At 43.7% G+C, this 26,634-nt stretch overlaps 1 protein-coding gene across 1 annotated transcript in view; it reads left to right on the top strand.

Annotated features, from left to right (window-relative positions):
• The window catches only part of LOC124240732 (guanylate cyclase soluble subunit beta-2-like), a 62,675-nt gene that overhangs the window by 12,745 nt on the left and 23,296 nt on the right, over positions 1-26,634 (top strand). Inside the window, 7 exon segments of the mRNA XM_046663862.1 lie at positions 11,753-11,913; positions 15,625-15,724; positions 16,603-16,799; positions 18,040-18,151; positions 19,781-19,884; positions 21,383-21,599; positions 25,025-25,345. Of these exon segments, the coding sequence (XP_046519818.1) occupies positions 11,753-11,913; positions 15,625-15,724; positions 16,603-16,799; positions 18,040-18,151; positions 19,781-19,884; positions 21,383-21,599; positions 25,025-25,345 (1,212 nt within the window).

Raw genomic sequence — 26,634 nt, 5'->3', positions numbered from 1 at the left:
CCAGGCTCTGGTGGTCCCAGGTGTTCCTTGTGGTGGCATAACTCCAGTCTCGGCTTCCGTCTTCACATGGCTGTCTTCCTCTTGTGTGTCTGTGTCTCTGTGTCCAAATTTCCCACTTCTTATAAGGATCCCAGTCATATTGGATTTAGGGCCCACCCTAAACCAGTAATCCATCCTTTCCCTTTGAGTAGTCTTAGGCTTCTTACAGACAAAAGTTGTAAGCATCACTTTTAGTTTCATCATCAGCGCCACCAGCGTCATGTTTGGCCTTGATGTTGACTTTGACAGGAGCTATAATACCTTTGAAATGGATCATCATGATTACGTCTGGGTATCAGGAAGAACAGCACTGAGCATTCCCTCACGTCAACCATACTTGTGTTTATCTGGAAATGGACGTGGTGTACTTTGTGAGGTACTGAGGGCCCTTCTCCCTGATCTGCTCTGCCATGGAACATCTTCCCATCTGCCTAAACATTAAAATGCAATGGAAGGTGTCATAATGGGGGGACCACATATGGATGGTTCCACTTACAGTGCACATGTACTCCCAGAATGATTTCTGGCAAAAGATGATTAATTGTTTTAACCTGATCACCCCTCAGATCCCAGGAGGGAGAGCTATGGGAAAAAGACAGAATTTAGCTTCGCCTCTTTCTAGTTTAATGACCCAGGACAAGTTACTTACTCCGTCATAATTTTCCCATTGGTCAAATTATGAGAAGAATAATAATATCTATGCTTCAGAGTTGTTCTGAGGATTAAATGAGATAGTGTATGTGAAAATATCAAATGTGCTATCTGGCATATAATAAGCTCTCAAAAAATATTTTCTTCCTTCCTTCCTTCCCTCCATATTAATTTCCTAGGGCTGCCATAAGAAAGTACCATAAATCAGGCAGCTTCAAACAACAGAAATTTATCTCTCACAGTTTTATGTCCTCATAGTGGAGGCTAGAAGTTCACTGTCAATGTGTCAGCAGGGTTAACTCCTTCCAGAGGCTCTGAGGGAGAACCTGTCCCGTGCCTCTCTCCTGGCTTCTGTCGGTTGCTGGCAATCCTTGGCTTGTAGCCTCGTCACTCCCATCTCTGCCTCCATCTTCACATGGACTTCTTCCCTGTGTGTCTTCACACAGCCTTCTTACAAGGACGCATCATTGGATTAGGGCCCACCCTAACCCAGCAGGACCTTATCTTGATTTAAGTAGTTATAGTGGCAAAGACCCCATTTTCAAATAACGTGACATTTGGAGATTCAAGGTGGACATGGATCTTGGGGGGGACACTATTCAGCTCAGTACACCCTCCTTTCCTTTAACCTTCCTTCTCACCAGCATTGAGCACGCAATGAGCTGGGGCCTGGAGAGGCAGGAGGGGCAGGTGGCCTCCACTGTCTAGACTCTCGGGGGCTGCATGCAGGAAGCAGAGGAGGCCCCTCTGGTACTTCCAGGCTCTTTGACGACATCACTCTTTTGGTCCCAGTTGAGCTTTCTTTGCCCATTCCTCATGGGCAGCGTGGCTTTGGGTCACGCTGAGATGGCATTTAGGGATTACTGCAGGTAGACTCTGCGTCAGCATCCTCTCCTGGCACCTGAAAGCTTGGGGCAGATTGTTGGCAGTGTGGGTGAAGCCTGGGAGCTCAGGGCCTTCTGGCTGGTTCCTGTGCAGCCCACGGAGGATCAGGCGGCAGGGGCTGTGGTTTCCAGCTGTTTTTCAAGCTGGTTTTCACAGTGTCTCTGAGGGCCAAGCAATTGAGTGCTGTCCTTGGGAGCTCTTCCTGAGGTGGTTACAGGTTAAAGCCAGCCCCACGCACCCAATAACCAGCCCCGCAGGTGTGCTTGACAACACACCCGGGCAGCTGCCTAATGTAATCCAGTAGGGACAGGTGGCTTCTCCAGGGTGCAGCTGTGATGTGTAATGTGCCTGTGTCAAGTGAGGCATCAAGCTTATTTCCTTTTCCTTTGAATTTCAGAGAAATTCTCTGATTTTTAAAAAAACTGTGCCAGCTTTAAGCCCATGCACCTGGATCTGGTAGAAAAGAAAGCTTTTCCCTTGATTTTCCCATGGCAGTTCCACATCTGCGACTCTCCTCGTGTTCCTGGTCATCTCCTGGATACAGAAAACCTTCCAGGCATCTGCATCTGGGAGAAGCCCCAAGTCTCTGCAAGGCCGGGAGGGGGATGCCGTTGAAGCCTGGGGAGCTGAGCGTGCATGATGCGCAGAGCCTCTCCAGCAAGGGGCAGTCACCTGCTGTCCCTGCCAACTCCAGGCCACCTGCTGCCCCTGGCTCATCTGGCTGCTCCAGTCTGTCTTGGAGCCACAGAGCCAAGCAGGGGCCAGAGGTGCCAAGGAGGGCTGGCAGGATGACGGCGGTTGGAGTAAGGAGGAATCTGGGGCACCAACTGGTCTTTAACTTTCAACCAGATATGTGTTGGCTCTTAGTCACTTGCCCCCACACCTCCTAATAAGATTCGACAAGGTTGTTTCTGAGACTGGAAATAAGGCGCAGAGAAAGAAATGTTTGTTTGCTCCTTCAGCTCCGGGAACTTGGGCTGTAAGAGCAGCGCATCTCCCAGTGCCTTCTGAAGCCAGTGCTCAGCCTCCCTCCGCAGGGACCCTTTGAGGGAGGATGCCGGTGACGGGCAGACAGGGCTCATGTGGCCTCCCAGCAGTGGCAGCTGGGATTTTCCTTACCCACTGCCCTTTCAAAGATGCCCACAGAGAGAATTTCTAGGAAAAAGCTGGGCCGGGACCTAGGCAGGGTCAGTGGCACCTGCAAACCCACCCCTACCCTGTCCAGCCTGTTTGGGGGACGCCTAGACCTCTTTGTCTCCCCTTTAGCTGATGCCAGGAGCGTGGGCATCAGAAAGAAACGCAGGGGCAGTTGGGATTTCTCGGCAGGAGTCTGACCCCAGGGCGTGTGCTCTTTATAGGGCTGTGCTGCGCCAGGGGTCTGGGAGCCCGGAGACCTGCCTTCTGGACTCAGCTCTGCTCCTAAGCATCCACCTTCCTGCTCCACGCATGGCAGCACCCCTGCAGCAGAGCGAAACCTCCCAGGCCCCTTATTTGACACAACTGCCAAGAGATTTATGATCTTAAACGCTGCTTTTTAATATTGTAAAATATGTGATATTGATATTAAATATGCCTTTCAAACCCAACAGGCAGACCATCCCTTATTCTAGCTTGCACTCCCCCGCGTATGCAGGGCCTGGATGCGGTCCCTCCAGCTGACGGTTCTGTGACAACTGCCTCCTTTCTTCCAGCTGAGTAGGAGGGGCATCCAGTTACTCTCCCTCCACAGAAAGAGTAAAAATCATTAGGTGGGAATTCTGTACTGAGAGGTGACTATTTAGATTTGATCTGAAAAGCTGGAATTTTGACAGAGCTTGGAAAATAAAAGAGCGAAAAGGCTTGGATTGGGTGGTGGAATAAACCCTTCCTTCAGTCTTTTCTTGATTTTGTTTCAAGAGACCCCAGCAGCAGGAGGGTATCACAGCTGTATTGTGCGGTGTCAGTTTGGTTCTGAGCTCTCTGCCGAAGGGCGTCTTGTCATCATTCTAGAATGAGCGCCAGGGATTGGATTCATCTCTGTGATGCCAGCTGTGTGACCTTAGGCCAGTGACAGAATTTCACGGAGAGTTAATCTCCTCAAAAATACTTGCTTCAAAGGGTCATAAGAAGGAAGGAGTTAAATCAGGTGACAACTGTAAGGCGCTTGGCAACATGTATGGCACACAGTGGGTGCTCAGCAAATGTGAACAGGATGGTGAATCTGAAGGGGAGGCGGGGGATTTCTATGTTTTGTACCTCTGGCTGTTGTCCCTTAAAAGTAGAGGCAAGCTTTGCTGTTCACCTTGAACGGCTGTGGTATAAAACACTGTCTGAGCCCTTTTAGTGGTAGTTGGCAAACTACAAACAGCCAATGGGCCAAATCTGGCCCCTTGCCTATTTTTGTAAAGAAAGTTTTACTGGAAGACAGCTATGCTCACTCGTTTACATATTGTCTATGGCTACTTTCGTGTTGTAATGGCAGAGTTGAGTAACTGAGACAGAGGCTGTATGACCTGCAAAACTGGCAATATTTGCTATACCCTTTACAGAAAAAGTTTTGTCATCTCATGCTCTAGAGAATGGATCTTTTTTTTTTAAAGATTGGCACCTGAGCTAACAACTGTTGCAAATCTTCTTTTTTTCCTCCTTCTTCTTCTCCCCAAATCCCCCCAGTACATAGTTGTATATTTTAGTTGTGGGTCCTTCTAGTTGTGGTATGTGGGATGCCACCTCAACATGGCCTGATGAGCAGCGCCATGTCTGCGCCCAGGATCTGAACTGGCGAAACCCCTGGCCGCCAAAGCAGAGCGCACAAACTTAACCACTCGGCCACGGAGCAGACGAGTACAGGAACTCTAATAAGTTTTTAGATCTCCAGAAAGAAATATTACGTATGTCTAATATCACACGCAGACCGTTTTTTAACAGTGTGTAGCAGAGAGATGCCATCACACACTCACCCTAACGCATTCACAGTTCCAAACCAACCGATACCTTTAGAGGCAGCAACGAGTTTATAGACCAAGATGCGGGGCTTTCTACCAAAAGCCAAAGTATATCACTGTGATTTCTTTCTGTCTCACTTCTTGTTGTTTATCACAACAACACCTCTTGCCTTATACCTGAAAGGGTGTTTAAGTATGGCAAGTGCATTTTCAATTAAAAAGTTGGGATGCAAAATCGAGTAAACACATGCATGTGTCTTAGAATCAGGGTGGCCCTGGGAAGCATGGGCAGAGTGGTCTCTCTCTCTCTCCATACATATATATCTCCCATGAGTCAGAGAGAGCAAGGCCCTGCCAGGAGGAAGTCTGCTGGAAGGACATTTCACTGTTTCACAAAATACACTGGTCACTTGAGATGAACTCCTCCCTTAGACAAAGAGAAAAGCATGCTCAGCTACCACTAGTCAGTGCTTTGCCTTCCAGTGGGCTCCAGAATGCAATTTTCCTACCTTTAAGCAATTGTTGGGACTCTTCCAGACCGCTCTGCCACTGCATAGCTCTGTGCTTTCTAATTAGCATAATTCAGGATGGGACCAGATGGCGGGTTGAGCATTGCATAAGGAATTGTTCTGTATATGAATAAGTGCCTACTTAGTGTGTAAGTGGGTTATTAACGATCTGAAGTGACAAAATTCAAAACAACACACAACAGCCATTTGGCACAGCTGTGTCCGTCTAGACTTCGCTTGCTGAGAAACCAAGAGCAAAATGTGTTTCAACAGTTAGCCATCAGCAAATGCCAACCAGCCTTCTCTGCACCTACCTCTTTAAAAACAAGAGTAACAGCATAAAATTGGTGAAGTCCTGAAAACAGGCATTGTAATAGTTGCTCTTCACCATGACCCCCTGAGGTGGGACAAGTAACCCAGGCCACGGAACCAACTGAAAAAAGGAGACTTGAACTCAGGTGTCCTGACTCGGAGGCCGGTGCTGAAGGCCGTGGGCCGAAGGGGCTGTTGACTGGGTGGGCACAAGGTCTCTAGCAAGGGCTTTGGGATCAGACAGACCTGGGTGAGCCTTACGTCTAAGAATGTAACCTGAGTCAAATTCCCCACTGGTAAATGGCAATGATACCCACAGCACCGGCCTCAGAGTCTTGTCCTAAAGGTGAAATCCAATAATATGAGCAAAGTCCACAGCACAGAGTGGGTAGTCAACAAAGCAATCCCCTCGCCCTGTCCCTCTCCCCCGACCCCGCCCAGTAGACGCTTGGTTGGGCTGACTTCTCTGTTCCGAAGTTTGCAGGGAAGCCCTGAGCTTCCTACCTACCGGGTTTGAGTGAGATTGCTTCACCCCTGCAGAGGACCTCCCACTGAGCCACCTTAACTCCCCAGCCCCTTCTTCTCTGTGCCCTGATAGACTTACTGCTACACCTGGAACCCAACCCTCCCAATTTAGAATCTGTTCCCTCCTGGCAACTGATGATGCCAACGTGGGTAGCTGTTCCTCTCTTTTTAAACTCCTCTTTCTCCTACTCACAAAGGATGTCTCCGTCCATGATCTCATGCCTGACTTGAGCGATACCGTTTGAGAAGGAGAGTGCTCTGGATGAGCGGCTCTTTCCAGATATCCGAAGCTTATTCCTTTGGATACGAAAGCCTTAAAAAAAACTTACCTATTTTCAATAGAAAACTTTAAAAAATGTACTGCATATACTTCCCTGTCTTGTGGAAGAGCATATGTTTTCTGGGTACCTTAGGTGGGCCACCTTGAGGAATAGTTCTTGTCCCCTGTATCTGGGTGATGGGAGGTGGGCAGCGGTCATGGGCAGTTCATCAGCCCTGAGTGGACCCTTCGCTCAGGAGGCCCAGCGTCGGTGACTGTGACTTGGCGTCATCCCTCTGCCCGCCCACCCTCACTCAGGGTTTAGCAGGCATCCTGTCCTCTGCCCTGGACAGCCCACCTCTGCTCTTTCCAGTCCCTTGAGCTATCACCCAGCAAGAAATAAACATTTCCTGGTGACGCCAAAAAGCCAAGCTCGTTAATCCAGGAAGTTTGAGTTTATACATCATTCCAATCAAAAAGCTTCTTAGAAGGCTCCACACTTCTCCTGGAAAACTAAGCATAGATGCTTTATGACTATTATTTTCCCGCCAACAAAGAAGTCTTCTATTTAAAAAAAATTTTTTAATAGATTTTTTCACACATGCACAAAAGTAGAGAGAATTGTATACTGAAGCCCGCATATCCTTCACCTAGCTTCAATAATTATTAATATTTTGCCAATCTTGTTTCATCTCTCTGGTCCCTCCACCCTTTTTCTGGTTTTGTTTTTGCTAGAATGTCTTAAAGCAAATCTCTGGTTTCCCCTAATTTTACTCATAAATATTTCAGTATGAGTCTCTAACAAGATAAAGACATTTTAAGACATAATCATAATGTCTTGATTATACCCAAGAAAATTCATAATATTACAGAGGCCCAGAATCCAGCTGTATCTCGGCTGGCCATGGATAAATGTGGTCTTTGTGGTCTTATTATATTAGATTTCTTAGGGTCTTTTCAGGACAATAGCAAAAACTTTTTACTTTGACGTAATTTCAAACTCACAGAAATTTTGTGAGAATAGTACAAAGAATTCCCATGCTCTTCGTCCATAGTTCCCGAATGTTAACATTTTACCATATTGGCTCCATCCTTCTCTCTATATCTACATCTATAATTTTTTTCCTGAATTGTGAGTATGTTGCAGACACGATGTCTCTTTATCCCAAAAAATTCTCTTACATAACTACAGTACAACCATCAAACTCAGGAAATGAACATTGATATAATGCTATTATCTAATCTACAGACTTTATGGAGATTTTTCCAGTTGTCTCAACATTTCCTTTAGAACAAAGGAAAACCCTGGATCATGTCAGTTCTTTGACTCTTTGGTCTTCTGTAGTCTGGAACAGTCTCTGAGTCTCTCTTTGTGTTTTATAATGTTGATATGTTTGGAAAGTTCTTGTCGGCTATTTTGTAGAATGCCCCTCAACTCAGCTTTTGCCCATATTTCCTCATGATTCAATTCAGGTTATGCTCTCTTGGCAGGAAGCCCACAGAAGTGATGTTTTGTCCTTCTCGGTTCATCATATCAGGAGGCATATTATGCCAATTTGTCCCGTTATTGGTGTTAACCTTGATTACTTGGTTAAGGGGGGAATCTGCTGGGTTTCTTCATTGTAAAGTTCCTCTTTTTCCCTTTGTCATTAGGATCTTGTGAGAAAATACTTTCAGACTATGTAAATATCTTCTTGCTTCTCAAACTCCTTCTTCCCTAATTTTAGTATTCTTTGGTGATTCTTGCCTGAATCAACAATTATGATGGTGGTCAAGTGGTGATTTTTCTAAGTATATCATTCCTTTTATATTTATTAGTTGGATTTCTACTATAAGAAAGAATTTTCCCATCTCCTATTTATTTATGTGTATCAATGTGAACCCTTGATTCTTATTTGTTAATAGGTTGGAAGCCTTTACTTTCATTATTTTTGATATTCAAATTTTCCAAGATGTAGCCAGTGCCCTTCCAAACTGCCCCTTGTGTCCTTTTGATGCGTCCCTATCATTGTTTGGTCACTTCTTTACTTTCTGGCGTGATGAGAGGTTATAAACTCATCTCATCCTTTCTATGCACCAGGCTTGAAATTTGCCATTTCTCCAAGGAAGCCTGAACACACACACACACATGCACAAACACCGCCCTCTCTCTCTCTCTCCATCCATTTCTCTCTCTAAAACCATGATGGGTTTTGTGGTCTTATTATGGTAGATTTCCTAATCTGCACCACAGCCTTCATTCTGTTCCTCCCCTTTCCATAACTGTAATTCCTTCTCACACAGCAAGAAATCTGGTTCCCATTATGTACAATGTATTTACTTATATGCTTAATCCTCGAATCTTCAGAAAGTCATTTCAGAGTTGCTCACCCACACCGCTGTGCAAAGGAAGCCTGCTAACTGCAGTTAAATATTTATTTAAAGTCCTTTTTGTCTTTAGCCTGAGGACAAAGCCGTCGAAATATTATGTTCAAATGCTACTGGATTAATTTTTTTCCTGGGTAATTAGGTTATTCAAAACTGTTCTGTCGAAATACTGTTCTGTTAATCTGTTTCTGTTTGTATTCCATCTGAGGATTTTCCCTATCCTTATTGATCTTATTTATTTTCTTTATTCAAAGTATATGAGTTATTAACACAATTCCCTAAACCAGAACTATTCAAAAAGGTGTGCTCAGAGCAGGGTCAGTCTCCTCCACTCCACAATTTTTCTAACCTTTCCACCTCACTCCCGCCAATGCCTGTAGGTAACGAATCTCAATAGTCCCTGGTTTATCATCCTGGTGTTTAATTTCGCACAAATAAGCAGATAGATACATATTTCCTTATTTCCCCTTATTTGTTACATAAAAGATAGAATATCAAGCATACTATAGATTCTTCTTTGCACTATCAAAAGCTCTGTTAAGGAACCCACAACTTCGGTTTAGTTCTCTCTTGCATTTTCTATATATCCTTGACTCCCTGTGACTTAGAAAACTTATGGAATCCTAAGTCCACTGAGGTATACTGTACAACAAACTCAAACAGGTGGTGGTTTTAAAAAGTGACTTTTATCCTCTGCTAGACAAGCATCCTCAACCAAGAATCCTAGAAGAGGCCCCAAACCCAGCACAGAGCGAAAACACCACACACAAACCCGAGATCCATGTTCAAGCAACAGTTGTCTCAAGCCAGCCGTCCTTTCCTCTTAACAGAGCTGGGTGCCCAGAAACAAAATAACCAGGGTCTGGAGCAAGCAACTTTGTGGATTTTTTGTAGGTTTACAGATTTAAAAGAACAGCCAAGTGGGCAGACTTTCTACACAAGGTGGCCACTGTCACTTTACTGTAACTGCTTGACTTGCAGACAGCCTAGTCCTCCCCAGAGAGGTCCCCTGGAGAGGGAGGGCTCTGGGATCTGTGCTTTCCTGGCAGGTCACAGGACGCACCTGCTCAGAGCTCCACCCTCCGGGATGCACAGCACAGCTGTTTTTTCTCAGCTTGAACAAGTTAGATTTAGCAAGAAAGCAGGGGTGGAAGGAGGAAAGAGGAAAGAACAATTCCACACCTGTTCATGTACTTTTCAGGAGTTCTCCTCCCAGGGACTCATAAGCTTTGGAAAGGACTTGAGTGGAATTTATTTCAGTTCCCTTGGGGGTTAGCAGGTGGCTCTTGATTGCTGTTATCCACAAGCCTGCCTGCCTCCAGCTAGCGATGGACCTACAAGCAGAGAACCCAACAGAGGCAATTAATGCAGGCTGTTGCCCCCTCCCACCCTAGCCTTCCAAGCTTCCTCTAGATTCAGAAGATCTGGCTAATACGTTTTGGGGACGTATATAGAACTCACCTCTGACAAGACCAGACCTCCTCAGTGGGGATTCTCTCATGCTCAAATTACGGAATGGTTATCTGCCCGATAGTCTGGCCGTAGACAATGTGCTGCAGAGAATCCGCTGCTCAGACCATCTCAGGAAGCAAGGAGAAGCTGGAAAGCGCACAGACCTTCTTGGATCCCCTGCCACCCCCAAAGGAATTGGTCGTAGGAAGCTCAAGTGACGTGGAAAGCCCCTTACTATGAATTCCAGTCCCGGCCAGAGCATTATAGGATCCAAGGGTCCAGCCAAGGATTCTGGTGATTGTGAATCCCATGGCTCTCCCATAAACCTGGGCATTCCAGACCTTCTCCCAGCCCCCAGGACTTGCCATGAGTCACAACGCCACCATAAATAAGAGAATGTTTTCTCACAGATGCGCCAAGCCACCAGCATCAATGGCTTCTCTGTCTCCTGTGTCAATGATGAAAAACCTGTCCACATCCCCCACCTCAGGGGAGACTCCTTGTTTCTCTGACTGCTTCTCCAGAAGCTTTGGGATATGGTACAAAAAGTGCTGAATTCAGAGTTAGAGCATCTGCCACTCTGTGTGATTTGGGTCAATTCACAAAGATGACTCTCAGCCTCGGTGGGCTCACCTGTAAAAAAGAGCACATGATGGTAAGATTATCTTACAAGGTTTTGGCAAGCATTGAGTAAAATAACATTAATTAATGTGTGTTTCCGAAACTATAAAATATTCTTAAAAAAAACTGGCTGGGCCAGCCCAAGTGGCCTAGTGGTTAATTTCAGCATGCTCCACTCCAGTAGCCTGGGTTTGGTTCCTGGGTGCAGGACCACACCAGTCATCTGTCAGTGGCCATTCTGTGGTGGTGGCTCACATAAAAAAAAAAAAAAAAGATTGACAACAGCTGTTAGCCCAGGGCACATCTTCCTCAACAACAACAAAAAAAACAAAAAAACAAACACAGTCTGCCCCTCCGTAAAGGAAATGATAGCACACTGTCTATTCCAACAGTGCAGACAGGGCAGCAGCCCCACTATCACAGATTTACCCCACGTATTTATCAAGCACCTACTTTATGTCTAGCACAGAAAACACATAGAACGAGGTCACTGCCCTTCAGAATTATCATACAGTTAGGAAGAAAAGAAAAATGCAACACTCAGGAAGAGAGAATTCAGTGTGACATGGGATGTTGAGAGAGATCTTTATGGAGGATGCAATGTGAAAACTGCACCTCAAAAGGAAACCAGGATGTGGAGAGGACGAGAGAGAAGGGGAAGACATCGCAAGGGTTTGGTATCATCTTTTGGGTAAATCGGAATGACAGAAGTTTGTTGATATTGTTTTTTAGTGGCAGTATTAGTTATTTCTCAGAGGTAGCTTTTTATTCTGCTTCAAGGCCATTATATTTAAAGATGCCTATAAGGGGTAGGAGAGATTGCAGAGGGCCCAAAACTGCCCTGCCCAGAGCGAGCTTCATTGTGGGCGCCAGATTTGGCCATCAGAGTAATGTGAAGCTTCCTGTTCCCTTCTGGACTGTAGAGAAATTTTTGCCATGGGGGCCACAGAAAAGACCAGAGTAGGGCTGGGGGACTCATGTTTCCTGAGCACCTACCAGGTGCCAAGCCTGCACTGGGCTCTTCACCACGGCCCACTATGTGGACATTATTACTGGCATTTTACTGAGGAGAAAAGTTAAGCCTTAGAGAGAAGTTCAGGAACGTCTCACACAACCAGATTCGGACTCTGTGGAAATAAATGAAACTGCCCGGATGAGAACACACACTTGGCAGGTGCTTATTCTGGGGATCTGCCTGGCTTCTGCAGGTATCTCCATGGAAGCCATTCTGAAACTCTTTGGAGAATACTTCTTTAAATTCTGCAAGATGTCTGGCTATGACAGGATGTTACAGACCCTGGGAGGAAATCTCACGGAGTTTATTGAAAACCTGGATGCCCTCCACAGTTACCTCGCACTCTCTTATCAGGTAAGGCTATCTGAGTCTGGTCTTGGTGGCCATGAGAGGAAGCAAATGTCTGTAGCCGCTCTGGGCCATCTCCTGCCTCCCCCACGAGGGCTGCAGATGCAAGGGGCCTGCAGAGTCCTTGGTACATGGTGTCAGTGGGCCGAGAAGTTCTCTGGGGAAAGGAATGGAAAATAAATACCTGTTGATCATTTTTATAAACCGGCTGACAACAGCTGGAGAGGCTGGCTTTGTGATGGATGATGACCTATTCTGATAGGGGCTGGTGTGGGTTTGGAATGAAATCTAGAAGACTGATCACAGTGGGAACAAAGGCTGGGAAACAGTCAGGTTTCAGTGGACTTGTAAAATCTCTCCTCAGGTTTCCTGGCCTGGATAGAGCTGATAAATAGCTTCTGCAGCCAAATTCATTTATTCATGTATCAGAAGGAAAGACTTGACATGGCCAAGAGCCGGAATCGGAAACCATCCAACTCTGATTAACCCACGGGGTAACTGCCTGAGGTGTTAAGAAACTAACTTCCCTACTGGGATATGTCCTTCTGGAGTTCATTCCTTGATTTTCTTGTTTGTAGAGATCATTGGAAATTCTAACGCCTAGACTCCTTTTTCTTTTTTAAAAAAGAGAATGCTTTATTGAAAAGGCAAAGTGACATTTACACATATCATAATAATAATTTATTATTTTAATGAAATAGTTTCTATTTATTTTTAGGGCCCTTTATGGTTCACTAAGCTCTTTCTTTACCGTTTCTTTCTTTCTTTTTTTTTTTTGGTGAAGAAGATTGGCCCTGAGCTAACATCTGTTACCAACCTTCTTCTTTTTGTTTGAGGAATATTGTCACTGAGCTAACATCTGTGCCAATATTCCTCTATTTTATGTGGGATGCTGCCACAGCATGGTTTGACAAGTGGTGCTAGGTCCGCGCCCAAAGTCCAAACCTGCAAATCCCGGGCTGCTGAAACAGAGTACGTGAACTTAACCATTGTGCCACCAGGCCGGCCCCTACCATTTCTATATTTAATGGCACAACCATCCTTGAAGGTTGGTTGTGCCATCTCCGTGTCATGAAGATAAAATGGAATTATGTACATTAAAGAAACTCTTGAACCATAGTGTACCCTGATAGGTGTTAAATGGGAAAACTATTATTTTTCTCCAGTTGTCAGATAAGGAATAAGAGGCTTGGAAACCTAACTGACTTCAAGTAGGATGAGTAGGCGGGTCTGTCCTGTTGTTATCATGTGAAATACCTAAGGATAGAGGGAGCGGAAAGAGCCCTGGCTATGGGTCAGATGGGCCTACTGTGCTGTCTAACCAGCTCTGTGACTTTCTAGCTGTGTGATCCCAGACAAGTTATTTGCCCTCTCTAGACTTCCATGTTTTTTTTACTTATTTATTTAATAAATATGTATTGAGCACCCACTATGTGTCAAGCACGTTTTCAGTCATTGGACACACACAGAGATAAAAAAGGAATAAATGGAGAAAAAAACCCTCTCTCATAATGATGTGTGGACTAAAAGAAATCATACATGTAAAAGTCTCTAGTGTTGTAATCAGTACAGAAAAGACATTTCATAAATAATAACTCCCTTCACCTTCCTTTTCTCTCTGTTCCATATGGCTAGTTTTAAAAGTAATTCATATAGCAACTTCCTTTCAAATATCTTTGCTAAAGCACTACAATTCTGGCATAAAGAAATACAGATAGGTCACTTCAATAATTTTCCATAACTGTTTTAAAGTCTAATCTTTCATCTGAAAATTTGGGTAATATTTTAAGACACAGTTCTAGAGAAGATATTAATATTCTTCCATTCATTCATTAAATCAAAAAATATTATGGAACATCTTTTTTTTTCTTTTAGATTGTCACCTGAGCTAACATCTGCTGCCAATCTTCCTCTTTTCTTTTCTTCTTTTCCCCAAAGCCCCTTAGTACATAGTTACATATTCTAGTTGTACGTCCTTCTGGTTGTGGCATGTGGGACGCTGCCTCAGCGTGGCCTGGTGAGCTGTGCCATGTCTGCACTCAGGATCCAAACCAGCAAAACCCCAGGCTGCTGAAGCAGAGCACGTAAAATTTACCACTTGGCCACAGGGCCGGCCCCTGGAACATCTCTTATGTTCTACATATTGTCCTCAGCATATTTCTGTCTCTTTTATGGATAAGAGTGAAAGGAATTGAGGTTCTGTAGTCCCAAATCCATTGTTTTTATCCCACTCCTGCTATTCTTCTGATAGTCATTCCTTCATATGCCAAAACCAGCGCTGGAGAAGCAATAGAAGAGAATGTCTCTAGGGGTGAGAACGTTTTGCATATAATGAGATAAATAAAATATGTGACTATCATAGTAGGAAAGTTGAAATAAAATACATACCGTGATAGCTATACAGTGCTTTCTACTGGGTAAAATGTTATAGATTGTCTCTTTAGTCAAAAATAAAACAAGATAATCCTGACTTTTTCTTTATGTCTGTCTCCAGTAATTTGGCTGTGGCTGAAAGTATACATTTCTGCTTATAGCTGTGCCTTCAGTCTTGTTGGGTTTTAGCTAACTTTCACTGGATTCTAATTATGAGGCAGATGTTGGGCTAAGCAATTTATAAACATTGCATTATCTTATTAACACCCCTGAGATTAGCTACTCTTACTTTTCCCACTCTACTGATGAGGAAACTGAGGCCCACAAGGGTCAAATCGCCCAGGCTGTGGGGGCTGAGCTAGGACCCCACGCCAGGGGTCCCTGTCTCCAAAGACCATAGTCTGGTCTGCTTCTCACTGTCTTCCTTTTGCCCTGATTATCCACTTTTATAAAGCCCTATTTTAATCAAGAAATAAAAGTATAGTCATGTTACTTAGAGAGTTGGAGACACTGACCAGAATTAAAGGCACCTGCTTTGTGAAGTGTCTCTGGAAGTGGGCTAGCTGGGGGCGAGGAGTGAGGGTGGAGATGGCAGCAGCAGTATGTGGATTTTCATTTTAGCCCTTCTGTACTCTGCTATTCTGTTTTCATTACATCACACAGATGTAGGATTTAGATATAATTTTTAAAAATAATTTTTAATTTCCTGTTTTACCATAGGCTTTTTATATGTGCTGCCTCTAATCTTCTTTAGATTCAGTCAAGATGTAAACACACATACACACAAACACATGCATTCTTTATGTATATGCTTTTGGAAAGATAAAATAAATATTTGAAAAAGAATCTCATTTTAATTAGCAACCCCTCCTGTCTCGTGGAGGAGAGCAAAGATCTGGGAAGGAACTCAGCTCCTTAATCTCTTCCCTCATTCGGACCAAAAGTCAGGGTGCTGAGCTGCCTATGAATCAAACAGGGGAGAAAATTCCTTCTTGGGGATTCCCCCAGGCAAAATCTTCATCCTTGTTTCCCGGCAGACATCTACCATGAGATGTCATTCCACCATTAATCTAGTCTTAACTTTCCCGGGTCTCAGTTTCCTCCTCTTTAAAATGAGTATAATGCTTGCCATATAGAGTTGCTTAGGGAATTAGGTATAATATAAAATTCCTGACAATATAGGAGCTGAAACCATGGTAGATTTTATTTTTCAATGATTGGAGGGGGTTTGGGACATAGTTCTGTGTGATGTGGTGGATAAGTACTGTTGTTTCACAAGGCCTCCAAAGCATAATTTAACTAACTTTCGTTCACTGGGAAAAACATATTGTGTCTTTTCATTAGGAGATGAATGCACCATCGTTTCGTGTGGAGAGAGAAGCAGATGGGAAAACGCTTCTCCACTATTACTCTGATAGAAGTGGTCTGTGCCACATCGTACCAGGTATGGGAATGGCTTCACCAGTCTCAGAACTGTGAGGCCTCTGGAGTAAGGATGGCTTTCCCCACAAATTCTGCAGAATGGCCAATAGCCAGCTGTGGGTAGGAAGTTAAAGTTCCATTTCTTCTATAGCCTGATTCTTAGCCATCTTAACCATTACTCCCAAAGTTCTGAGTCTTTAAAATAAGTTTCCAAAGTGCCAAAAGAAGGAATAATTTCATTTTCACATCAACATTTAAAATTATGCAGGTCGTTAGATCGTTGTGATAATTCTGCATCTATTATTTTATATCAACTTTTTTTTTGGTATCCGGTATTATAGAAAAAGTATCCTTTCATGTTTTCACAGTCTTTAAAACCACCATCTTCAATGCTGAGTGATATTCCTACTGTGATTAGCTGGTCCCTTATTGTTGGACTCAGCTGATACTCTCCCTTGCTATTATAAACAGTGCTGTGATGAGCATCTTCATGCATGCTTTTCCCATGCTTTATGTTACAACCCTCGGATAGATTCCCAGAGGAACGCTTAACACCACCATCTTTAATGCTTTTACAACTGAATTTTGCTTCCATTATCTCCAGAGTTTGTTTCAAGGGTTAAATGCCTCCCTGAGATAAACAAATAAATAGATGCTGACCTAGAAATTAAAGTGGCAGGAATATATTTGGTATCCAGCCACATATAACTCAAATCTCTGCCTGTAAGTTTTTTTAATTTTATTGATCTTTCATATACTGCCTATCTTGATGCAGGGCCTGGGCGTGGTGAGCTCTGGAATATTCACCAGAAGTTGTATAACTTGATTATTTTGTGATTTTTGTTGACACAACTGCCTTCTGCCATCCCTTACTATGAGGTATTCTTCTGCTTCCTGCAGGTATCATTGAGGCTGTAGCCAAAGACTTCTTCAACACTGAAGTGACCATGGATATCCTTGACGTGAATGAGGAAGAGGAGAGGACAGGGAAGAAGGAGCATGTTGTATTTCTGATTGTGCAGAAGTCTCCCAGACAGCTGAGAAGGGCAAAGCCAAACAGGCTACAAGGCAGTCAGGGCATCCAGAGAGACCAAGAGGTACTGGGTTTGCTACGTCTTCAAAAAGCATTCCCTCCCAGGGCCGGCCCAGTGGCGCAGCGGTTAAGTTGCACGTTCTGCTTCAGCAGCCTGGGATTCGCAGGTTTGGATCCCGGGTGCAGACATGGCACCGCTCATCAAGCCATGCTGTGGCAGTTGTCCCACATATAAAGTAGAGGAAGATGGGCACGGATCTTAGCTCAGGGCCAGTCTTCCTCTGCAAAAAAGAGAAAAGGATTGGTGGTGGATATTAATTTAGGGCTAATCTTCCTAATTAAAAAAAACAAAAACAAAAAACAAAAGCCGTCCCTCCTAGTGGGAGAATCAGCTGGACCTTCTAATAGAGGAGTCAAGGCAGGGTTCCTCAATCTCAGCACTATTCACCTTCTGGACCAGATAATTCTTTGTTATGACAGGCTGTCCTGTGCATTATAGGATGTTTAGCAGCACCCCTAGTCTCTACCCACCCACTAGATGCTAGTAGTACCCTGCGCCCCCAATTGTGGCCATCAAAAATGTCTCCAGGCATTGCTAAGTGTCCCCAGGGTTGGGGTACAGGACAAAATCATTCCTGGTTGAGAACCACTGGGTTAAGATAACCTGGATATACGTTGAGAGGCTTTCTGGGGTGTACCTTAGCCTGGAAAATATCAATATAAAGGGCTTAAAATTTGGATCTAGTGGCTTATTTTGGAATCCTCCTAAAGCAAATTGACCTTTCAAGTCCTTAGTGCCTGCTTCTGCAGCTGAGGCCAGTCAGGGCTCTGGCATCAACTCGTGATCCTGTGATCGGCTGCCTCAACTGCAACCTGTGGAGTGAGCATTATCTGTTTGGGTATTACATATATTAGTGGCCCAGCCCTCCTATCCACAGAGCTTGTACAAATATCCAGATAAGCCTGTGATTCCTAGAGCACACGGTGTTCATATCTTAGAGCATTCAAAGTCCACTTCAAATCCGTTCACTGCAGAATCTTCAACCACAGGAAGAGAAGATGATCATGTGTGATTTTCCTGCCAGCCCCTCTTGAGATTTTGTAAAAAGTTCTTGCTGCTTTTGATAGAGAAACAACATGAGGGTTATTAGAAATTTAGGGGCTTACGAAGGCTTGGTAGAATTGACCTCATACCCCGTCACTGTTCCTCTGGCCCTAATCACAGCAAATGGGGTTTGTGCATCTCCAGTTCCATGACCAGGCACATGACCAGGCACATATGCTTCTTTCCCTGCCATCTGCAGGCCCTGGACACAGCTTTCCTTAGGATGAAGGAGAAATATTTGAGTGTCTCAGTTTGTCTGGTGAAGAAGTCCCGCTGGGAAGTTGTGAGAAGTATGGTCATGTTAGGAAAAGGTGAGTGGGCTATTCTCCCACCCCCGGCTCTCAGAGCACAGTGACTGCCTGGTGAACACAAATGGGTGAAGCTTCTATGACTATGACGTCCCTGATTTCTGCAGAGCTTGGATTTGGCAGGCATGGTTTTTAACTTTAAAACGTCAGACTATAACTTGCCTTCCTTTGCCCCTTTTATTTGTGCTGGGTGACACGGAGACACAGTCTCTCTTGTAATCAGGGAAAGCCCCTGGAGAGAGGATGGGATTCAGTCCCACTTGGTGACTGCGTTGAAGAGAAGGAGGATGAGTACTGATATATTACCAAGAACAATGAAGTTCCTCATTACTCCTCAGGCCTGGGATGCATTCTGGCCTAGAAGTCTGTGGACAGTAACCATGGTGCCTAGTAGTGCAAAGGACACTGGACCAAGAGCCAAGAAAGCAGACTTCTGGCTCTGTCCCTGAGGAGCTGTGTGATCTTGGACAAGGTCCTCCATCTTCCACCTGAAAAATGAAGGCAGTAGGCTCTCTAATGGTGGTCAAGTGGTTAAGATTCGGCATTCTCACTGTGAGGCCCAGGTTCGTTTCCCAGTCAGGGAATCACGTCACCTGTCTGTCGATTGTCGTATTGTGGCGGCTGCATGTTGCTGTGATGCTGAAAGCTATGCCCCTGATATTTCAGATGTCAGCAGGGTGACCCATGGTGGACAGGTTTCGGCAGAGCTTCCAGACTAAGATAGACTAGGAAGAAAGACCTGGCCACCCACTTTCAAAAAAATTGGCCATGCAAACCCTATGAATAGCAGTGGAGCATTGTCTGATAGAACGCCAGAAGGTGAGAGGATGGCGCAAAAAGACAGGGCAGTGTTCTGCTCTGCTGTCCACAGGGTCGCTAGGAGTTAGAATCAACTCAATGACACTAATAATGAAGGCTCTAGAGAGGTGCCCTGGTTGGCACTGAGCTGATCTTACGATCAGCACCTAACACCTGAGTCAGAATAAGGGTTCCGACCCACTGGGAGAAGAGAGCCAGAGTGCTCCTCATCACGTCCCCATGGGCCATGTTGACATGCATCTGGGATAAGGGCTGCGGCGCTCAAAGGGCTGCATTTTAAGTCCCTCAAGCCATGGCAAGTGAGTCAAACACGCAATTGACATCCTTTGTCTGGGAGATTTTCATATCAAAAAGGCTCCATTTCGAATCTCTACCCCCTGCCAAATAGGGCTGTTGGTTAAATTTTCATGTGCCACCCCAAACTGTCAGTCTAAAAAGCTCCATGGCAAATGTCCCTGACGCTGGGCCGGCACACACACTCTACTCTGCTAGCTCATTGTCTGGCTGTCACCGTTTCAATGCCGACTCTGTTTTCATGGCGAGACGTACTCAATTGGCCCAGAAACTCTTCAGCGGCGGGCAGAAACTTGGCAGGGGGCAAGGGGGCTTCTCAACCTGGTAGCAAGTTTTCTGTTTGTTTTAATTTGGAAGAAGAATTGCCGTGGCCATCTGGAGATGCTGAGGGAGCCCGTGCTGAAGAGCAGGGACTGCATTTTTCCTTTGAGCCGTTTAAGATACTGTCCCGAGCTCTGCTCTGTGCCAGGTTCGTGCTGCGAGTGGCCTGTGAACAGAACTCTCTTTTTCTACATCCAGGGCATCTCGTGAACAACTTTGTGCCGATTTATCCCAAGAGGCTCTGGATTGAAGAGAAGACGTTCTGCAATGCTTTTCCTTTCCACATTGTATTTGATGAATCAGTAAGAGGCCCTTTCCCTCTGTAGCTTGGATTGTGGATAGGCCTGGGAGGGAGTATGGTGTATGGTCTTTTATGGCTGGTGGGGACTTTCAAGTCCCCAGGACTTGGGAGATCAGGATTTAGCCTGGCAGGTCCATCGACTTCCTTTTCATTGTGGCATCCTCCAGAAACCAGAATGCAGGATCTCCTTGATAGGTATTGAAGGAAGCACTGCCAAGGGATTTGAACTAGTGAGTGCATGAGAAAGTTTGCCATTAGAAAAAATGGAACTGACCCTAAAATTCACTACACCAAGAGACAAAAGTCGGTAGCAGTGGCAGGGTGGAATTCTCAACATGACCACTTGCCATCCTTGTGGCTACCGTGGATGTCTCAATTCCACCAAGCTACACTTTCTGCATCTTGGAGGTGGCAGAGAGGTCTGTGCCAACTCAGGCCACTGTTCTGTGGGAATTGTGAGGATGACCGTTAACGCATAACGTTTGGTCGCTATCAGTTACCATGGATAAAATGTATGTCAACTAAACTGATTATAAGCTCTTGTAAACGGCAATTAGGCAAAGTAAATTTGGTCCAAAAAATCAGTTAAAATGCCTTCAGTCATTGTGGTTTTTCCCTGATATTTATTTTTACGCATAGACATGTTGAATCATCATCTACCAGTGGACTGCTAGATACAGATTCTAGGACATTTGAGGGTCATCTCTGTTTGCAAAGCATTGATCCAGCTGAGGAAATAAACACCCCTATAAGAAACAACTAGGGAATTATGAAGCAATGTACCCCAGCTTTTCCCCCAGTGCCATGAGGATATTATTATTATTGCTACTACTAATATTTTAAATTCTGATCTACTTAAAAAAATCCCTTTCTTTTTAAGTTTTGGGCATAAAATAACAAAACTTAATGATACTTATTGCATAAGGTCAGGTTGATTTCTATAGCCTAACAAAGTCCCCATGGTTAGTGAATTTAAGTATTCCTGGACAGCCTGGGCTGACACTGGACATTTCATGTAAATGATGCTCATTTTGCTTCTTCCTTCTGTGTGTTCCCTGGAGACAGAAGGTGTTTCCCCATCTCTGTGATGGACTCCTTCACCCAGGGCTGGGTGTCAGATCTAATGCTACAGAACTTGCAAGTTTCTTTATTAATTAAGTCTAAAGAGAGGGAGAGAGAGATAGAGACAGAGAGACAGGAAGACAGAAACAGAGGCCTCACAGAGCTAGGGAAGCACTATTAGCCCAATGAGAGCTTTAACCTCTGTTTCTGGTTAGTCAGAGATATGCTTTCGAGCATTCTCATACTTTTCTCTTTCAGAGATTAGCTGCAGATTTGACTTTTAGACTAATATTTATTACTTCCCTGGTGTTTGTTCCATTACTTACCCCTTCCCCCCAGAGAGTCGCAAAGCATGGCCCGAATGCTAGTTCTAAGGGAAAGCTTACGGTGCAGGTTGCTCTTTATGCCCCATTCTTACATCTGTCCTCTGTGACTAGCTGAGGGTCAAGCAAGCTGGAGTGAATATTCAGAAGTACGTCCCAGGACTCCAAACCCAGAAGATTCGATTGAATGAGTATTTCTCCATCGTTCATCCCCAAGTTACCTTCAACATTGTCAGCATCTGCAAATTTATCAACAGTCAATTTGTCCTGAAGGCACGAAGGGAAATGATGCCTGACGCATGGAAAATTCAACCCCCCCTCAAACTACGAGGTAGTGACTCACCCCTTCCCCCTGTTCTCTGCTGTTTGGAGACTGGTCAGAAAGGAGGGAGGCAGAGTTTTCCAATTTCCTCCCTCAAAAAAATGGTGAAAAAGCGGAGCAGGGACTACATTGAGAACAGTTGTTTTTTTCTGATGTTTCCATTTGGCCTGATCTGTAAACAATATATTTTATTTCCTCAACCATTTCTGGTTTAGAAATAAATGAACTCTAATTAGACATATCTATTATATCACATATATTATACCACATATATAATAGATATGTGTATACATACATATATACACAATTATAAAATTCTGGTCTCTGTTACCAAAGTTTTCAGAATGTATGTGGTACTATTGGTATTAATGTAATGTCTGTCCTTTAGATAGCAATGTGATCATCTGACCTACTATTAATAGGGCACACATTTCGTATTCATTTTTGTTTCAATTGTGGTAAAATTTACTAACATAAACTTTATCCTTTTAACCATTTTTGAATGCACAGTTCAGTGGCGTCAAGTACATTCACTTATTTAATGGTTGTTGCGCAACCATCACCACCATCCATCTCCAGACCTTTTTTCATCTTGCAAAACTGAAACTCTATTCCCATTAAGCAATTCCCCCTCCCCCAGCCACTGACAAGCACATTTTACTTTCTGTCTCTGAGTCGGCCCTCTCTATAGCTACCTCATAGTAGTAGAATCATACAGTATTTGTCCTTTTGTGATGGGCTGCTTTACTTAGCATAACATCTTCAAGCTTCATCCATGTGGTAGCATGTGTCAGGATCTCCTTCTTTTTTACGGCTGAATTATCATTAGATTAGTATAATTATATTATTCCATTGCATTTGCTGATCCATTCATCTGTTGATGGACATTTGGGTTACTTCTACTTTTTGGCTATTGTGAATTATGAGTGTACAAATGTCTATCAAGTCGCTGCTTTCATTTCTTTTTAGTATATATCCAAAAATGGAATTGTTGGGTCATATGGTAATTCTATGTTTAATTTGTTGAGGAATTGCCATACTGTTTTCCAAAGCTGCTATACCATTTTACATTCCCATCAGCAGTGCTCAAGGATCCCAATTTCTTCACATTCTTGTGAACACCTGTTATCTTCTGGGTTTTTTTTTTTTTTTGATAATTGCTTATTCTAATGGGTTTTAAGTGGTATCTCATTATGGTTTTAATATTCATTTCCCTAACGATTAGTGATGTTGAGTATCTTTTATGTGCTTATTAGCCATTTGTATATATTCTTTGGAGAAATGTCTATTCAAGTACTTTGCTCATTTTTTAATCAGTTTGTTTTTTTGTTGTTCAGTTGTAGGAGTTCTTCATATATTCTGGATATTAATCCCTTGTAAGAAATATGATTTGCAAATATTTTCTCACACTTTATGGGTTACCTTGTCTCTCTGTTAATTGTGTCCTTCGGTGCACAGAAGTTTTAAATTTTGATGTAATCCAATTAGTCTATTTTTTCTTTTATTGCCTTTGCTTTTGGTGTCACATCTAAGAAATCATTGCCAAATTCAATGTCATGAAGCTTTTTTCCTATGTTTTCTTCTAAGAGTTTTTATTGTTTTAACTCTTACATCTAGGTCTTTGATCCATTTTGAGTTAATTTTTGTGTGTCTGTAAGAGAGCACACATTTTGAGCTGTCTTTTCTGTTAGACAATCTGACAGTTAGGTGTTCTAGGCATAAACACAGGCAAAGCTGTGGAGACATCCAAGAGGAGCCCTAAATGAGTTGTAGAGTAGAGAAATGGGAGATGAGGCTGGCAAGATGAGGATTTGAGCTCTATTGTGCAGTTGAAAACATTTTTAAGTATCTACCGTGATCAGATTTGAGGTTTAGAACGATCGCTGCAGGTGTATGATGGATGGACCAGAGAAAATGGAGGCTGGGAGGCCGGGTGGAGGCTGCCACTGGAGAACGGGTGAGAAGCTTTAAAGCGCTGAATGCACTCAGGCAGTGGCACTGGCATGGTGACGGAGGAATAGATTCACAAGATAATTAAGGCAGAAATTGGTGACCATAGAGGTAGGGGTTGAAAAAAAGAGAGAATATTTGGGATAATTATTAACTTTCTTGCCTGGGAGCTGAGTGTGATTAACTGAGAAAAGACACGGTGTAGACTCCCTGAGGGCAGGGATCTTTGCCAGTTTGAGTGACAGCTGTATTCTCCAAGTCTAACACAGTGTGCCTGGCTCCTAGTAGGCACTAAGTGCATGTGTGATGAGAGAATTAATAAAGAGAAGATTTGCAGAGGGGATTGAAGGCGAGTTCAGTTGTATACGTCCACGTATAGATAGGTAATAATAATTTTTAAAAAGTCACTTTGATGAGAATGTAAGTTGTCACAATCATTCTAGAGCACAATTTGGCAGTATGTATCAAAAGCCTTAAAAATGACCATATTCTTTGTCTAGGCAATTCCACATCTAAGAATATATCTTTTAACAAAAGAGCCATGATTATACACTTGGCTCAAGTTTGTTTATTGCAACGTTGTGATAAATTAGGTGTAATATAACCAATGCTAGCTTATTACTTAAATATAATATAGTATAACCAATGTAGCCACAAAAACAGGATGCTTATCTATATTTAATGCTGTGGAAGAATATCTATTATATATCTTAAGTGAAAAATTCAGATTACAAAAAGAAGATGAGAGATAACCCCATTTTTTGGTAATAAAAACATGTATTCCAAAATACTAATAGTAATTATCTATGTGGTATGACTGTGGGTGGTTTTATTATTTTCTTCCCCTTTTTTTCCTTTTCTGCAATGAATGTGTATTACTTTTATAATAAAATAATGAACATATCTATTTTTAAAGAAATACGCATCTTGAGTCCGGGGAGCGAGGTTTCCTCTGGAAATTCAGATTCATTGTTAGCATGGTTTAAGATGCAATTGTGGAATGCTCAAAGAGAAGAATATCAGAACAGAATACTGGGGAATACCAGCATTTAAGGAATGGACCGAAAAAACCCTAAAAGTGTAATTGAAAGAAGTAGGGGAAATCTCAGGGAGAAAGCAGCGTCAGGGAAGACCCCAGAAGCGAGATTTCAGGGAGGAGAGTCTACGTCATGCCATCCAACAGCAGAAGGGCTGAGGAAGGAAAAGGCTGCCAGGCTTGTGTTGCAGCAGGCAGTTTGGAGGCCACAGACGGGAGCCACCTCAAAGTAAGAAAAGCAGCTGTGGAGAGAGCCATTGTGGAGAGAGAGGGAGATGAGTGAGTGGAGACAGAAAGTATAGATAACGTTCGAGAAATTTGGCTACAAGGGAAGGACAGGCTGTGCAGTGGACAGAAAGTCATATTGTGTGGGTGATGATCTGGCAAGTTGATATCATCTCCTGTTGGTGACATGCTATATTGTCGCGTTTCTCTCCGTGGTGGGAAGGCCAGATGATCTGGATGGAGTCCATGCGGTGCATGATATACATGTGCTCCCCGAAGCTCCGCAGGCTGCAAGAGCTGGAGGCGCACAAGATGTATCTTTCTGATATCGCCCCCCACGACACCACCAGGGATCTCATCCTCCTGAACCAGCAGCGACTGTCTGAGATTGAGCTGTCCAACCAGCTGGAGAGGAAGAAGGAGGAGCTGCGGGTCCTCTCCAAGCACTTGACCATAGAAAAGAAGAAAACAGAGACCTTGCTTTAGGCCATGCTGCCTGAACATGTGGCCAACCAGCTGAAGGAGGGCAAAAAGGTTGCGGCAGGTAGGGCCTTCCTTTCCCTTCACAGGGATTTCAGAGCAGGAGGCAGTGCATCTCAGTGGTTAGGGCCACAGGCTCTGAAATCAGACAGATCTGGGTTTGGGTTCTGGCTCCATGCCTTGTTAGCAACATGTTCTTGGGCTAATTACATAAGCTGTATATCCTCAGTTTTCTTCTCTCTACATTGAGAATAATAAAAATAATACAGGAGTGAAATATAGATTAATAAAAGTGCCTGTCATCTGCACACACATATATTACATTCTCTAAGAATTTAAAGCTGTATCTTGAGACTGGCCTCTTTTCTCAGTGACCATGAATAGGGTTCTTCACTGTAACTAGAAATGATACACCTACACCTTATATAAATCATGGGGTGCCTCTAAGGACCATTCTAGGAGAGGAAGCTATTTCTGGAGGGAAGAATGCCATGTTTACTCTGAACTCACTTTCCATTTGTCATGGGGAGTGTTCATTCACCAGAAAGGCATAGAGAACTTACTCAATGCCAGGGTGTTGTCCCAGGTCTTGGGGACCCAAAGGAGTTCATAGTCTTGTGGGTTTGACAGATATATACAGAATAAATTAATGGGGGTGGAGGAGGCCAAAGGAAAGGAAACTAACGTGCATTAAAGAGCAAGGATTGTGCCAGGATCTGTGTCAGACATTTTACATGTGCTATTTCATTTAATTTTCTGAACATTTCTATGAGGAAGGTGTTATTATCCACAACAGCCAAGCAAATTTACATTCACTTTAGTTTATGAGGAAAAGAGCTGGAAACCAATCAGAAGTCCATCTAACACCAACATTCATATTCTTTCTACCACAGAAGGTGCTGTGGAAACACAGATGACAGGGAAATTAATAATAAATAGACACTGGAAGAGAAAGAAATGGGGCACGTTGGGACTGTGAAAGCTTATATAAAGCATACGCTCTTGAGTTGGGCCTTGAGTCTAATTTCAGCAAAAAAAGAAGGGAAAGGATTTCAGCAGAAGGGGATAACAAGCACAAAGGTGAGGCAGTGTGAAGATAAACACTGCAATGCATTGTCCCCAGAACATGGGGTGCACGGTAAAGTGGTGCCTCTGGAGGCTGGGCAGGAAGGATGAGGCTCCAGTAATAAGTGATGAATCTGAATTACATGGAAAAGGAAGTTGTCTTTTATTTTAGATGTGGGGATTCATGGAAGTTTTTTTTTTCTTATAATGGAAGGAAGCAATTAGCTTTATAAATATGATTTTGGCTGCAGTGTGGGGAACGGATGTAGTGAGCACGGTGTAGGGAAC

Source organism: Equus quagga, chromosome 6, assembly GCF_021613505.1.
Source record: "Equus quagga isolate Etosha38 chromosome 6, UCLA_HA_Equagga_1.0, whole genome shotgun sequence".
Taxonomy (NCBI): Eukaryota; Metazoa; Chordata; class Mammalia; order Perissodactyla; family Equidae; genus Equus; species Equus quagga.
The sequence above is the reverse complement of the archived record's forward strand: the minus strand, read 5'-3'. Positions and strand labels throughout refer to the sequence as shown.